At 36.3% G+C, this 15558-nt stretch overlaps 1 protein-coding gene across 1 annotated transcript in view; it reads right to left on the bottom strand.

Annotated features, from left to right (window-relative positions):
• RSF1 (remodeling and spacing factor 1) overlaps positions 1 to 15558 on the bottom strand; it is a 186384-nt gene that overhangs the window by 128332 nt on the left and 42494 nt on the right. The window contains exon 2 of the mRNA XM_036859776.1: positions 13507 to 13598. Within this exon, the coding sequence (XP_036715671.1) occupies positions 13507 to 13598 (92 nt within the window). The remainder of the gene's footprint in view (positions 1 to 13506; positions 13599 to 15558) is intronic.

Raw genomic sequence — 15558 nt, 5'->3', positions numbered from 1 at the left:
GAGTCGAAAACTTCCCTAACATTGGGAAAGGAAATAGCCACCCAAGTCCAGGAAGCACAGAGAGTCCCACACAGGATAAACCCAAGGAGAAATACGCCAAGACACATAATAATCAAATTGGCAAAAATTAAAGACAAAGAAAAATTATTGAAAGCAGCAAAGGAAAAAAGACAAATAACATACACGAGAACTCCCATAAGGTTAACAGCTGACTTCTCAGCAGAAACTCTACAAGCCAGAAAGAAGTGGCAGGACATACTTAAAGTGATGAAAGGGAAGAACCTACAGCCAAGACTACTCTACCTGGCACGGATCTCATTCAGTTTCGGTGGAGAAATCAAAAGCTTTACAGGCAAGGAAAAGCTAAGAGAATTCAGCACCACCAAACCAGCTCTGCAAAAAAGGCTAAACGAACTTCTCTAAGTGGGAAACACAAGAAAAGAAAAGGACCTACAAAAACAAACCCAAAACAATTAAGAAAATGGTAATAGGAACATACATGTCGATAATTACCTTAAACGTGAATGGATTAAATGTTCCAACCAAAAGACACAGGCTCACTGAATGGATACAAAAACAAGACCCATATATATGCTGTCTACAAGACACCCACTTCAGACCTAGGGACACATACAGACTGAAAGTGGGGCAATGGAAAAAGATACTCGATGCAAATGGAAATCAAAAGAAAGCTGGAGTAGCAATACTCATATCAGATAAAATAGACTTTAAAATAAAGAATGTTACAAGAGACAAGGAAGGACACTACCTAATGATCAAGGGATCAACCCAAGAAGAAGATATAACAATTATAAATATATATGCACCCAACATAGGAGCACCTCAATACATAAGGCAACTGCTAACAGCTATAAAAGAGGAAATTGAAAGTAACACAATAATAGTCGGGGACTTCAACACCCCACTTTCACCAGTGGACAGATCATCCAAACAGAAAATTAATAAGGAAACACAAGCTTTAAATGACACAACAGACCAGATAGATTTAGATGATATTTATAGGACATTCCATCCAAAAACAGCAGATTACACTTTGTTCTCAAGTGCTCACGGAACATTCTCCAGGACAGATCACATCTTGGGTCACAAATCAAGCCTCAGTAAATTTACGAAAATTACAATCATATCAAGCATCTTTTCTGACCACAACACTATAAGATTAGAAATAAATTACAGGGAAAAAAACGTAAAAAACAAAAAACACATAGAGGCTAAATAATATGTTAGTAAATAACCAAAAGATCACTGAAAAAATCAAAGAGGAAATCAAAAAACACCTAGAGCCAAATGACAATGAAAAACACAACGATCCAAAACCTATGGGATGCAGCAAAAGCAGTTCTATCTAAGAGGGAAGTTTATAGCTATACAGTCCTATGTCAAGTAACAAGAAATACCTCAAATAAACAATCTAACCTTACACCTAAAGGAACTAGAGAAAGAAGAACAAACAAAACCCAAAGTTAGTATAAGGAAAGAAATCATAAACATCAGATAAGAAATAAATAAAAAAGAAATGAAGGAAACGATAGCAAAGAGCAATAAAACTAAAAGCTGGTTCTTTGAGAAGATAAACAACATTGATAAACCATTAGCCAGATTCATCAAGAAAAAAAGGGAGAAGACTGAAATCAATAGAATTAGAAATGAAAAAGGAGAAGTAACAACTGACACTGCGGAAGTACAAAGGATCATGAGAGACTATTACAAGCAATTATATGCCAATAAAATGGACAACCTGGAAGAAATGTACAAATTCTTAGAAAAGCACAACCTTCTGAGACGGAACCAGGAAGAAATAGAAAATATAAACAGACCAATCACAAGCACTGAAATTGAAACTGTGATTAAAAATCTTCCAAGAAACAAAAGCCCAGGACCAGATGGCTTCACAGGCGAATTCTATCAAACGTTTAGAGAAGAGCTAACACCCATCCTTCTCAAACTCTTCCAAAATATTGCAGAGGGAGGAACACTCCCAAACTCATTCGATGAGGCCACCATCACCCTGATAACAAAACCAGAAAAAGATACTCAAAAAAAAGAAAATTACAGACCAATATCACTGATGAATATAGATGCAAAAATCCTCAACAAAATACTAGCAAACAGAATCCAGCAACACATTAAAAGGATCATAAACCATGATCAAGTGGGGTTTTTCCCAGGAATGCAAGGATTCTTCAGTGTACGCAAATCAATCAATGTGATACACCATATTAACAAACTGAAGTAGAAAAACCATATGATCATCTCAATAGATGCAGAAAAAGCTTCTGACAAAATTCAACACCCATTTATGATAAAAACTCTCCAGAAAGTGGGCATAGAGGGAACCTACCTCAACATAATAAAGGCAATATATGACACACCAACAGCAAACATCATTCTCAAAGGTGAAAAACTGAAATCGTTTCCTCTAAGATCAGGAACAAAACAAGGATGTCCACTCTCACCACTATTATTCAACATAGTTATGGAAGTCCTAGCCACAGCAATCAGAGAAGAAAAAAAGATAAAAGGTATACAACTTGGAAAAGAAGTAAAACTGTCACTGTTTGCACATGACATGATAGTATACATAGAGAATCCGAAAGATGCCACCAGAAAACTACTAGAGCTAACCAATGAATTTGGTAAAGTAGCAGTATACAAAATTAATGCACAGAAATCTCTTGCATTCCTATACACTAATGATGAAAAATCTGAAAGAGAAATTAAGGAAACACTCCCATTTACCACTGCAACAAAAAGAATAAAATACCTAGGAATAAACCTACCTAGGGAAACAAAAGACCTGTATGTAGAAAACTATAAGACACTGATGAAAGAAATTAAAGATGATACCAACAGATGGAGAGATATACCATGTTCTTGGATTGGAAGAATCAACATTGTGAAAATGACTCTACTACCCAAAGCAATCTACAGATTCAATGCAATCCTTATCAAATTACCAATGGCATTTTTTACAAAACTACAACAAAAAAATCTTAAAATTTGTATGGAGACCCAAAAAACCCTGAATAGCCAAAGCAGTCTTGAGGGGAAAAAACGGAGCTGGAGCAATCAGACTCCCTGACTTCAGACTATACTACAAACCTACAGTAGTCAAGACAACATGGTACTGGCACAAAACAGAAATATAGATCAATGGAACGGGATAGAAAGCCCAGAGATAAACCCACGCACATACGGTCACCTTATCTTTGATAAAGTAGGCAAGAGTACACAATGGAGGAAGGACAGCCTCTTCAATAAGTGCTGCTGGGAAACTGGACAGTTACATGTAGAAGAATGAAATTAGAACATTCCTTAGCACCATACACAAAAATAAACTCCAGATGGATTAAGGACCTAAATGTAAGGCCAGACACTATAAAACTCTTAGAGGAAAACATAGGCAGACCACTCTATGACATAAAACACAGCAAGATCCTTTTTGACCCACCTCCTAGAGAAATGGAAATTAAAACAAAAATAAACAAATGGGACCTAATGAAATTTAAAAGCTTTTGTACAGCATAGGAAACCATAAACAAGACAAAAAGACAAACCTCAGAATGGGAGAAAATATTTGCAAACAAAGCAAGTGACAAAAGATTAATCTCCAAAATATACAAGCAGCTCATGCAGCTCAATATGAAAAAAGCAAATAACCCAATCCAAAAATGGGCAGAAGAGCTAAACAGACATTTTTCCAAAGAAGATATACAGATTGCCAACAAACACATGAAAAGATGCTCAACGTCACCAATCATTAGAGAAATGCAAATCAAAACTACAATGAGGTATCATCTCACACTGGTCGGAATGGCCATCATCAAAAAATCTACAAACAAATGCTGGAGAGGGTGTGGAGAAAAGGGAACCCTGCTACACTGTTGGTGGGGATGTAAATTGATACAGCCACTATGCAGAACAGTATGGAGGTTCCTTACAAAACTAAAAATAGAACTACCATATGACCCAGCAATCCTACTACTGGGCATATACCCTGAGAAAACCGTAATTCAAAAAGAGTCATGTACCACAATGTTCACTGCAGCACTATTTACAGTAACAGGACACGGAAGCAGCCTAAGTGTGCATCGACAGATTAATGGATAAAGATGTGGCACATATATACAATGGAATATTACTCAGCCATAAAAAGACACGAAACTGAGTTATTTGTAGTGAAGTGGATGGACCTAGAGTCTGTCATAACAGAGTGAAGTTCAGTCAGAAAGAGAAAAACAAATACCGTATGGTAACACATATATATGGAATCTAAAAAAAAATGGTTCTGATGAAACTAGGGGCAGGGCAGGAATAAAGACACAGACGTAGAGAATGGACCTGAGGACACGCGGAGGGGGAAGGGTGAGCTGGGATGAAGTGAGAGAGTGGCATGGACATATATACACTACCAAATGTAAAATAGATAGCTAGTGGGAAGCACCTGCATAGCACAGGGAGATCAGCTCGGTGCTTTGCGACCACCTAGAGGAGTGGGATAGGGAGGGTCGGAGGGAGACGCAAGAGGGAGGGGATATGGGGATATACGTACGCATATAGCTGATTCACTTTGTCATACATCAGAAACTAACGCAACACTGTAAAGCAATTATACTCCAATAAAGATGCTTAAAAAAAAAAAGTACTCTCAGAAGAACTAAAATAATAGGCGCTAAAAATTGGTATCTCATAATAGTATCCTTTTAACATGCTTGAGTACCTACAATTAGCAAGGCATAATATTAGATGAAAACACTGAAAAATATGCACACTTCCCTGATTTCAAAGAACTTGCATTTTAATGTGTGTGGGGGGGTGTGGAGCAGGAGCAGGGGAACAGCGAGCAGACAGAGACACACACACAGACATACATACATACACGAACACACTCATGTGGCTGGCTTCTGCTAGGAGAGTGTTCATTCATTTATCCAATTATTGATTCAACAAATATTGACTGAGCAATCGCTATGTGTTAGGCACTGGTTCAGGTGCTAAGAATATAGTAGAGATTGATAAAAATCCTTGCCCTCACTGAGATTTGGTTTTTGTGGAGGAGACAGACTTAAATAATAAACTTGGGATTTTTCGTTCTATGAATGAAATAAAACGAGGTGATAAGATGAGATTGAAGGGCAAGGCCTACTTTAGTTATACACAAAAAAGCAAGGAGCAAGAAACAGCATGACCATTCTGGAAACCAAAAGTATTTCCTCATGGTAGAACTACTGTACTGTATATACTACCACACAGTACATACTGATGTGGTAAAGAGAATAGCAAGAAAAGAATCCAGAGAAAAAATACCAAGGACCATCACATAAAAAACTTCGTTCCCATGTTAAAAAATGTATTTTCCATTCAAAAGACAACAAGGAGTCATAGTTAAGGGCTTAAAACAGAAGAGAAAGATCATTCAGATTTTCGCTTTACCATTTTCACTGTGGTAACTGAAATAGACATGGAAACCAATCTGCAGTTCCCACATTAATCCAGGTGAGAGACAATGACTGCAAGCAGGGTAGAAACAAAGAGGGTTGAGTATACTGAGTTGAGAGAGATTTAGAAGGCTAAATCAAACAGGGCTTGGTTGATGTGAAGTCCAGAATGACCAGCAGCTCTGAATATATAATAGTACCATTTACCAAGTCAAGGAACAATAAACTCTAGACTATTAAAAAAAAAATACTATAAAAGTAGCAGATCTATCCAAGTTCTGGTTCTCTTTTACTAACTTGGATACATGGCCAAGAATAAGTTATCTCTCTTTGGTTCTTAATATCTTCATCTGTTAAAATGAACAGTTCAGAGAGAGAGACCAAGATTTAGTTTGGGAAATGAAAAAGGAATCAAGGATGATACTTAGATTTCTGGTTTGAGAAAGCACGTGGTATTGATTCTATTTAACCAAGTGTATCAGTCAGGATACTAGGGTTATGCTGCAGTAACAAAGGACCCCCAAATCTCAATGATTTACAACAATGGGTGGCAAACTCTGGCCCACAGACTGAGTGCTTGTTTTTGTAGATAAAGTTTTACTGCAACACAGCCATATCCATTTATTTAGAAATTGTAGTTGTGAAAGAGAATATAAGGACCACAAGCCTAAAATATTTACAATCTTACCCTTTAAGAAATAGTTTGCTGAACACCTAGGTTTACAGCAACAAAGTTTATTCCTGGGCTACACTGTATCTTGATAACAGGTTGGTAGTGGCTCTGCTGCACATTATCTTCACCCCCAAATGAGCAGCATTATCTAGAAAATTATCAGTCATCATAGCAAAGGGATAAAGCACATGGAGAATATACATTACTCTTAAAGCTTTTTCCCGAAAGTGTAACTAACATACCACTTTTCCTTCATTTCACTGACCAAAGCCAAATCACATGACCATGCCTGAATTTACCAGCAGGGGGATGTATAGTCCTCCCAAAGGGAAGGGAACCAAATATTTTGCAGTTGTTGCACACAAATCTGGCCACCCTGTTCCATTTTCCTGAGTTTGTGGCCACTAAAGAAGACCTGACATTTTCTAACCTCTTTTACGAATAGGTATAACCATGTGACTGTGTTGTTTCTAATGGAATAACAGAAGTAACATATGCAACTTCTGCTTCACTTATTAAAAGAAAACTGCATGCCCTGAACTTACTTTCTTTCTCCTTTCTGAGGATGAAGTACGTTGTACAACACAGAAAAGCAAAATGTCCTAGGGTACAACAGTGAAATAAAAGAAACCTGGGTCTCTGAATAACCTCATGGAACACAACTGTCTCAAGAGTCTAGACCAGTCATTGTTATGATAGAGAGAAATAAACTTATTGCTTTTTTTTTTTTCCTTTTTGGCCGCACTATATGGCATGCAGGATCTTAGTTCCCCGACCACGGATCAAACCTGTGGCCCCTGCATTGGGAGCTCAGAGTCTTAACCACTGGACCACCTGGGAAGTCCCAAGTTATTGCTTATTTAAGCAATTATATTTTGGAATAATTTTGTTACAGAAGTTTAGTCTCTACACTGACACAGATTCACTTTATTTTTTGAGTAAAGATGTTCACTATGTAATTGAGTATACTGGCCTTGGAACTAAGAAGACTCAGGATGAAAATATGACTCATTGGCATATGGGGTTTAAAGCCATGGGAATAAATACGATCATCCACAGAGAGTATATAAAATGAGACTAGAGGAGGGTCTAAAACAAAACTCTGTAGTACAAAAACCTTCAGGAGCTTAGATAAAAAGAAAGATCTGGCAAAGGAGACTACTAGGGATAGAAAGAAAACCAGGGAAGTACTGTAGGAAAGAAGGCAAAAGAAGAATGTCTGAAGGAAAGAACATGTAGAGAAACTGGGAAGATATGTAATAAATAGTGTCACTTGAATTTAGTAATAAGGGACACTGTTCAAACGCTTGAACTGAAAAAGAAATTTTACTGGAATGGAATTATGCAGAGGAGGAAATTTTCAATGGACTAAGGAGTGAATGGGAGGTAAAGAAACAGACTAGCAAATAAAGAAAATTATTTCAAGAGGTTTGTAAGATAGATAGCTTCTTCGTGGCCCATAATGATCTTCACCTCCTGGTATTCATTCCCCTTATGTCGCTCCCTCCCTTGTTCCTTCACCCCACCCCCTTTTGTTATGAGCCAAATCTAGTGATTTCATTCTAACAAACAAAATATGGCAAAGGTGATAGTACGTCATTTCCAAGATCTGGCTACAAAAAGACCATGAGTTCCACCTCAGGCACTCTGTCTCACTCACTGGCTCTGTTGCAATATTTTAAGCTGCCTTATGAAGAAGCCATGACAAGGAACCCAATCTTGTCAACAGCTATGTGACTGAGCTTGGAAGTGGATCCTCTTCCAGTTGAGCCTTCAGAGAAAACTGCAAGGCAAGCTGACAGCTTGACTACATACAGCCTAATGACAGACACTGAGCCAGATTCCTAACACACAAAAATTATGAGATAATAAATGTTTGAAGTTCATTGTTTTAAGCTGCTTAGTTTGGGGGTAAGTTGCCATGAAAGCAATAGATAACTAATATAAAGGGGAAGAAGAGCAGATGTGGCAGCTGAAGGGAAATAAAGAGTTAATGGAGAGTTTATAGTTCTTTACTAAAATAGTAGAGACTTTAGCATATCAAAAAAGATAAGGGAAAAATACATATTTATACATAAGAGTGTATTTACAGGGCAGTGAACGTCTTAAAAAACAGGAAAAAAAGGACTGTAAATATACATATGAAGTTAGCAAATCTCTATAAATATCTAAGTAGAAAAATTATTTTTTAATATTGAAGAAGGATATAATATATGTTAAATAAGGGCAAAAAAAGTCTCAACAAAACTAGAGGGATCAAAATCAAAGTATGTTCTCCTACACAATGGAATGAAATTAGAAATCAAAAACAGGAAAAAAATTGGTGAAATTCACAAACATGTGGAAACAACACACTGCTAAATAACCAATGGGTCAAAAAAGAAATCACAAGGGGAAAGAGAAAATACTTAGAAATGAATGAAAACAAAAGAGAACATACTAATTTATGAAATGTAACTTAGCAGGGATTAGATGGAATAGCTGAAAATGCCATTATTGAAAAAGAGGAATACCTCAAATTAATAAACTAAACTTCCACGTTAAAAAAGAAGAGCAGGGACTTCCCTGGTGGCGCAGTGGTTAAGAGTCCACCTGCCAATGCTGGGGACACAGGTTAGAGCCCTGGTCCGGGAAGATCCCACATGTCACAGAGCAACTAAGCCGGTGCACCACAACTACTGAGCCCACACTCTAGAGCCCGCAAGCCACAACTACTGAAGCCTACGCGCCTAGAGCCCCATGCTCTGCAACAAGAAAAGCCACCGTGATGAGAAGCCTGCACACCACAACGAAGAGTAGCCCCCACTCACTGCACTAGAGAAAGCCAGTGCAGAGCAACAAAGACCCAACGTGGCCAAAAAACATTAATTAATTAATTTTAAAAAAGAAAAACAGAAATTCAATTAAACCACAAGTTGGTCCTTAAAAAGATAAAATTTTACAATCCTCTAACTAGACTGACCAGGAAAAAAGAGAACACTAAATCAGTAAAATGAGGAAAGAAAGAAGGAACATTACTACTGACTTTGCAGAAGTAAAAAGAATTGTAAGTGAATACTATGAACAACTGTATGCCAATAAATTAGATAAGCTAATAAAATGGACAATTTCCTAGAAAGGCACAAACTACTGAACTTCACACAAGAAGAAACACAAATCTGAATAAACCAATGACAATTAAAGAGACTGAATAAACAAACAAACAAAAAATTTTCAACAAAGAAAAGCCCAAGTGCACCTGGCTTCCCTGCTAAATTCTAATAAATATCTCACAAACACTTGCAAAAAAATAAAAGCAGAGGAAACACTTCTCAATTCAACATATGAGGCCAGCATTACCGAGATACCAAAACCAGACAAAGACACCTCAAGAAAAAAAAAAAAAAAATACAGCTATCCCTTATGAACGTAGGCACAAAAATCCTCAAAAATAAATTAACAAACCAAATCTAGCAACAGATAAAAATGATTACGGACCATGACCAAGTGGGATTGGTTACAGGCTTGCAAGGTTTCAACATATGAAAATTAATCAATGTAATACACCACATTAATAGAATAAAGGAGAAAATTCACGTGGTTAACTCAATAGATGCAGAAAAAACATCTGACAAAATCCAACAGCTTTCATGATAAAAATACTAAACAAACTAGGAAAAGAAGAGAATTTCCTCAACCTGATAAAGGACATCAATGAAAAACCCTCAAATAACACCATACTAAAAGTTGAAAGGCTGAAAACTTTCCCCCTAGGATCAGGAACATGACAAGGATGTCTGCTCTCACCATTTCTATTCAACAGTGTACCAGAGGTTCCAGTAGAGCAATTATGCAAGAAAAAGAAATAAAGGGTATCCAAATTGAAAAGGGGGAAGTAAACCTATCTATGTTTGCAGATGACATAATCTTGTACATAGAAAATCTTAAGAATTCACAAAAAAAGCTATTTGAGCTAATAATGAGTTTGGCAAAGTTGCAACATACAAGATCAACATACAATCATTAGTCATATTACTACACAATAGCAATGAATGATATGAAAATGAAATTAAGAAAATTCCATTTACAATACCATCAAAAACAGCAACATACTAAGGAATAAACTGAAGAAAAGTATAAGACCAGAGTCAGAAAACTACAAAACATTTTTGAAAGGAATTAAAGACCTACATATTTTGAAAGACATCCTGTTTTCATGGATCAGAAAACTTACTACTGTTAAGAAGCCAATACTCCCCAAATTTATCTATAGATTATATACAATCCCTATGCAAATCCTAACTGGCATTTTTGCAGATACTAATAAGCTGATTCTCAAACTTGTAAGGAAATGAAAGTGATGCAGAACAGCCAAAACAATTTTGGAAAAGATGAACTATTTCAAAATTTACCACAAAGCTGCAGTAATCAAGACTATATGGTACTAGCATAAATAACAACATGTAAGTCAACAGAATGAAAACTTCAGAAATAAACTCTCACATTTATGGTCAATTGACTTTCTACAAGGATGTCAAGGCAATCCAGTGGGGGAAAGAATAATTTTTTTTTACAAATGGTAATAGAACAAATGGATATCTATGTGCAAAGAATATAGTTGGACTCCTATCTGAGAGTATATTCAAAAATTAAATGGGTTATAGATCTAAATTTAAGAACTAAAACTACAAACTCTTAAAACAAAATACAGGATTAAATCTTCATGACCTGGCTTGGGCAATGGTTTCTTATATATGACACCAAAGCACTAGCCACATTAGAAAAATATTGGACTTAATCAAAATGAAAACTTCTATGCATCAAAAGATATTACAGAGAAACTGAAAAGACAACACACATAATGGGAGAAAATATTTGCAAACCATATATCTGGTAAGGGTCTAGTATGCAGAATATATAAAAAACTTTAAAAACTCAAAAACAAGAAGACAACCAATTAAAAAATGGACAAGGATGTGAACAGACATTTTTCCAAAGAAGATACAAAGTCCAACAAGCCCATGAGAAGAAGGTTCAACATCCTTTAATCATAAGGAAAATGCAAATCAAAACCATAATGAGATAGTACTTCATCCCCATTGGGAGGGCTAAAATCAATCAGTCAATAATAAGTGTTGGTAAGGTGGGATGTGGAAAAGTTGGAACCCTCATAGGTTCCTAGGGGAAATATAAAACGTTGGAGCTGTTTTGGAAACAGTCTGGCAGTTCCTCAAAAAGTTAAACAAAGAATTACCATATAACCCAGCAATTCTACCCTAAATATATACTCAAAAAATTGAATCACCTGTCTACCCAAAAATCTGTACACAAATGTTCATAGCAATACTATTTGTAATAGCCAAAAGGTGGAAACAAGGCAAATATCATAAACTGATAAGCAGATAAATAAAATGTAATATTATCCACACAAGGGAATATTATTCAAGCATAAAAACGAACAAAGTTCTGATACATGCTACAACACAGATGAACCTTGAAAATATTATGCTAAGTGAAAGAAGCCAGACACAAAGGCTACAAATTGTGATTCCATTTATATGAAACCTCCATAATAGGCAAATCCATAGAGTCAGAAAACAGATCAGTGGTTGCTAAGGACTGGGGGACTGGGGGAAAGGGAAGTAATTGCTAATGGGTATGAGGTTTCTTCTGGGGGCGATGAAGATGTTCTGGTTTGGATACTGGTGATGGTTGCACAACCTTGTGAATATACTAAAAACACTAAATTGTACACTTTCAAAGGGCAAATGTTATGTTATGTGAATGTATCTCAATTCAAAAATACTGAGCTAGAACCTGTAGTATGACCATAAAACTGAAGGGGTTTATAAAATCATCTTGTCTCAATTCTCACATTTTATAAAGAAACTGAGATACAAGGGGGCAAAAGCAGATTATCCATGGACCCAAATTTTGTTAACAGTAGAGTTGAGATTAGTATACAAGATATTTCTACCTCAGTTCTCAGAACATATAAAAAACAAACAAACCCACTTTAATAAACAGATTTACAAACAACTACACCCTTTAAAATGTTATGTTAAAAACTACTGTCTTGAAATTCCAGCATCTCTTTTTAAGGTCCAGACCTAGATTGTTAATAAATACTTTGTTAAAGGCAAAGCAGCAACTTCACTGGTATCCACCCCCCGCCCCACTGGTATTTTTAAAAGGACTTTAAACAGTTAAAAATTTGCTCATTTATTATCCACAGTTTAATATAGTTCAGAGATTTAATTAAATATTAGTTAATCAAGGCTTTTAGAAAATCACACAGCATCAGATTTTTGAAATGGTGAGCCAACTTTCCAGGGCTTCAATTGTGCAAAAATATTGAAATATATCTCATATTGGGCTTTTCAAAAGTTAAGACACTCCTACCACTTGCTGAGCATTCAGGTCTATGCCTCCTCTCCCTGAATCTGGGGAGAACTGTGGTTGCTTCAACCAACAGAGTACAGTGAAAGTGACCTTTCCAAATTCCCAACCCAGAGAGTCACTGAGCTGATTAAAATGATTATTGTTTTATGTCACTTAATTTAGAGTGGTGTGTTACACAGCAAAGATAACTGGAACAGCACATGTGATTTTTTATGATAAGAACAAGCAACTCTTGTTCCCTGATGGTTCCTCTTTTCATAGCACTCTACAATCATATACACACCCTTGCAAAAGCAGATATGAAAATATATGTATACATAAACATACATTTTTAAAAAGATGATAAGAAAATTACACAGTTTTTCAATCGCCTAAAAATATAACCTAATATTCTAGTATGTTAGAGTTCAAAATATCACCCCCGATCTCAAAAGTTCGTATGCAATTCCATCCAGACAATTTTTTCTGAATGGTCGTGCCCTTAATAGGGTTTATCCTAAAGCAATCATTTTCTGATTACCCAGGTCGTTCTCATTAAGGATAGGTTTGGCCTACTGTTAACTTAGAAGCCTTCCATACTGACCTAAAGGTCTCTGGACATTTTACTTTTTAAGTAAAAGACAAATTTTGGCTCTGTCTACACATACTATGTGATCTCAAAGAAAAATGACAGCTTTGTTGGGTCTTATCTGTATCTTAATTGAGTTGATCAGGACGATTTTAAGAAATCATGAAAGAAACTGAGAGAAAACATGAAAAGTCCTGAGCACAGTGTTTGGTACAAAAGATAACACCTCTGAAATCTACCTTTGGGACTCTAGACTATTGCTTAGTAGCTGCAAAAAAGAATCACATACCAGTAGTAATCATATAGATTTCTGAGTCATATTTTGCAACTTTTAGGAGACCATTTTAAAAATCAGAGCATATTATGAAACATAACATCGATTTATGCTAGATAGAATATAGAGAAGGTGATTTACAAATATTTACCTTGATCAAATATTTTTCCCATCTATCTGCTGTAACAGATTTGCCAATCTTCCTCATCAACTTCAAATGGAGCTCCACCAATTCTTTAGGTACTTAAAAGGAAGAAAAAATACTGTTAGCCAGCAAAATAAAACATTTGTAAACATTTAGGATCATAAAAAAAGAACTTTCTCCAATGCTGAATACTTTTTCAAAATAGATGTTGATTTAGTTATCTTTTAGAACTCTGAATCAGAAAAGACTAAACTAGGGCAAGAAATAACTGAAAACTACTTTTTTAAACATGAACAAGAATATTCATGTTTTCTTTCAAAACATCAACAATTAAGAGTGAACTCAAATGTAAACTGTAGACTTTTGGGTGATAATAATGTGTCAATGTAGGTTCATCAATTTCAACAAATGTACCATAGTAGTGTGGGATGTGGACAGTGAGAGAGGTTGTACAAGTGTGGAGAAAGAGGGTATATGTGAACTCTCTATACTTCGTGCTCAATTTTTTTTGTGAATCTAAAACTGCTCTAAAAAATAAAGTCTATAAAAAATACCATAAAGTAAAAGCACTTAACTATACAACTAAAATTTCTACTGTGTTTCTCATACCACATATTTGGTTTCTTGACTGAGATTGCAGACCAAGACACAGATTCACAGAATTAGAAAGGAATCAACGAATATAAATTCCAAATTGACAGATATCTCAGAAACAGAGTCTAAGTGGTTTTCAAGCTGCTGAAGAAAACTACTCTTCTGATCTATCCGTTCTCTAGTGTGCTGAACTCCTCTACAGCATCCCTGTAAGTCTCTGCTTGACAACCTACAGGGACAGAAAATTTACTTAACCTTCCAAAATTCTAATTATTAGAAAGTTACCCTTATACAAAGTAAAAAATCTGCCTCCCTACACCTTCCTCCCCTGTTTCTTGCTCTTATTCTCTAGTTTCAAAGAAAATACTTTCAATCCCTCTTTTATTGGAACCTTCAAATATTTGAAGACAGCTGTATCTTCCCTCAAGTTTTCTCTTCCAACTGTAAACAACCAGAGTTCCTCCAAATATCCCTTGGGCATCATCTGATTATATGGTATAACTGTATTAATTAGACCAGAGGGAAATAAAGGACACACACATTTAGCATTTCCCAAATACTAAATACTGCTAGTAACCTAAGAGAAATTACATTTATACTATCTAAAAAGTTTCCATAATCAAATACATTAGGAAAATATATATTTATTTTTACCACAGAGTTTCCTGAAGCCTTAATTGATTAGTCTTATATAAATAGTCTTATATCCCTATCTTGGATATAATCTGCAGCATTCCCTAATATATTTGATCATGGAATCTTTTTCTGTGAAACACACAATACCTTGTAGTATACAAGTGCTCTGAAGTACAGGTTGGGAAGTGATGGACTAATTTTTTTTATTCATTCTTTCAGATTCTTTACTCTCCACTAAAGCCACTTCTAACTTGAAATGACCCTGAAGCATAAAAACATTTCACTATTCAACAAATTTCTGTGGGCCCACTATTAGTAAGCAAGAAATAGCCTCTACCTTTAATGAGCCTACTTAAGGGAGTCTTCTCTGGGGCGGGGAGGGGGACGGTAAATGGTGGGTGAGTTGGAGGTAAAGGAAAGAAGCACGGGAGGGATGATTACAGACGAGTAAACAGACAATTAAACTAAGCCAAGACCAGAATACATGGGATTGAGGGTGGAGTGGAGAAAAGGGGGAAAGGACACTGCTTATGAAAGTAACAGCAGGGCTTCCCTGGTGGCGCAGTGGTTGAGAGTCTGCCTGCCAATGCAGGGGACACGGGTTCGAGCCCTGGTCTGGGAAGATCCCACATGCCGCAGAGCAGCTGGGCCCGTAAGCCACAGTTACTGAGCCTGCACGTCTGGAGCCTGTGCTCCGCAACAAGTGAGGCTGCGGTGGTGAGAGGCCCGTGCACCGCGATGAAGAGTGGCCCCCACTTGCCACAACTAGAGAAAGCCCTCACACAGAAACGAGGACCCAACACAGCCATAAATAAATAAATAAAATTT

This window comes from Balaenoptera musculus, chromosome 8 (assembly GCF_009873245.2).
Source record: "Balaenoptera musculus isolate JJ_BM4_2016_0621 chromosome 8, mBalMus1.pri.v3, whole genome shotgun sequence".
Taxonomy (NCBI): Eukaryota; Metazoa; Chordata; class Mammalia; order Artiodactyla; family Balaenopteridae; genus Balaenoptera; species Balaenoptera musculus.
The sequence above is the reverse complement of the archived record's forward strand: the minus strand, read 5'-3'. Positions and strand labels throughout refer to the sequence as shown.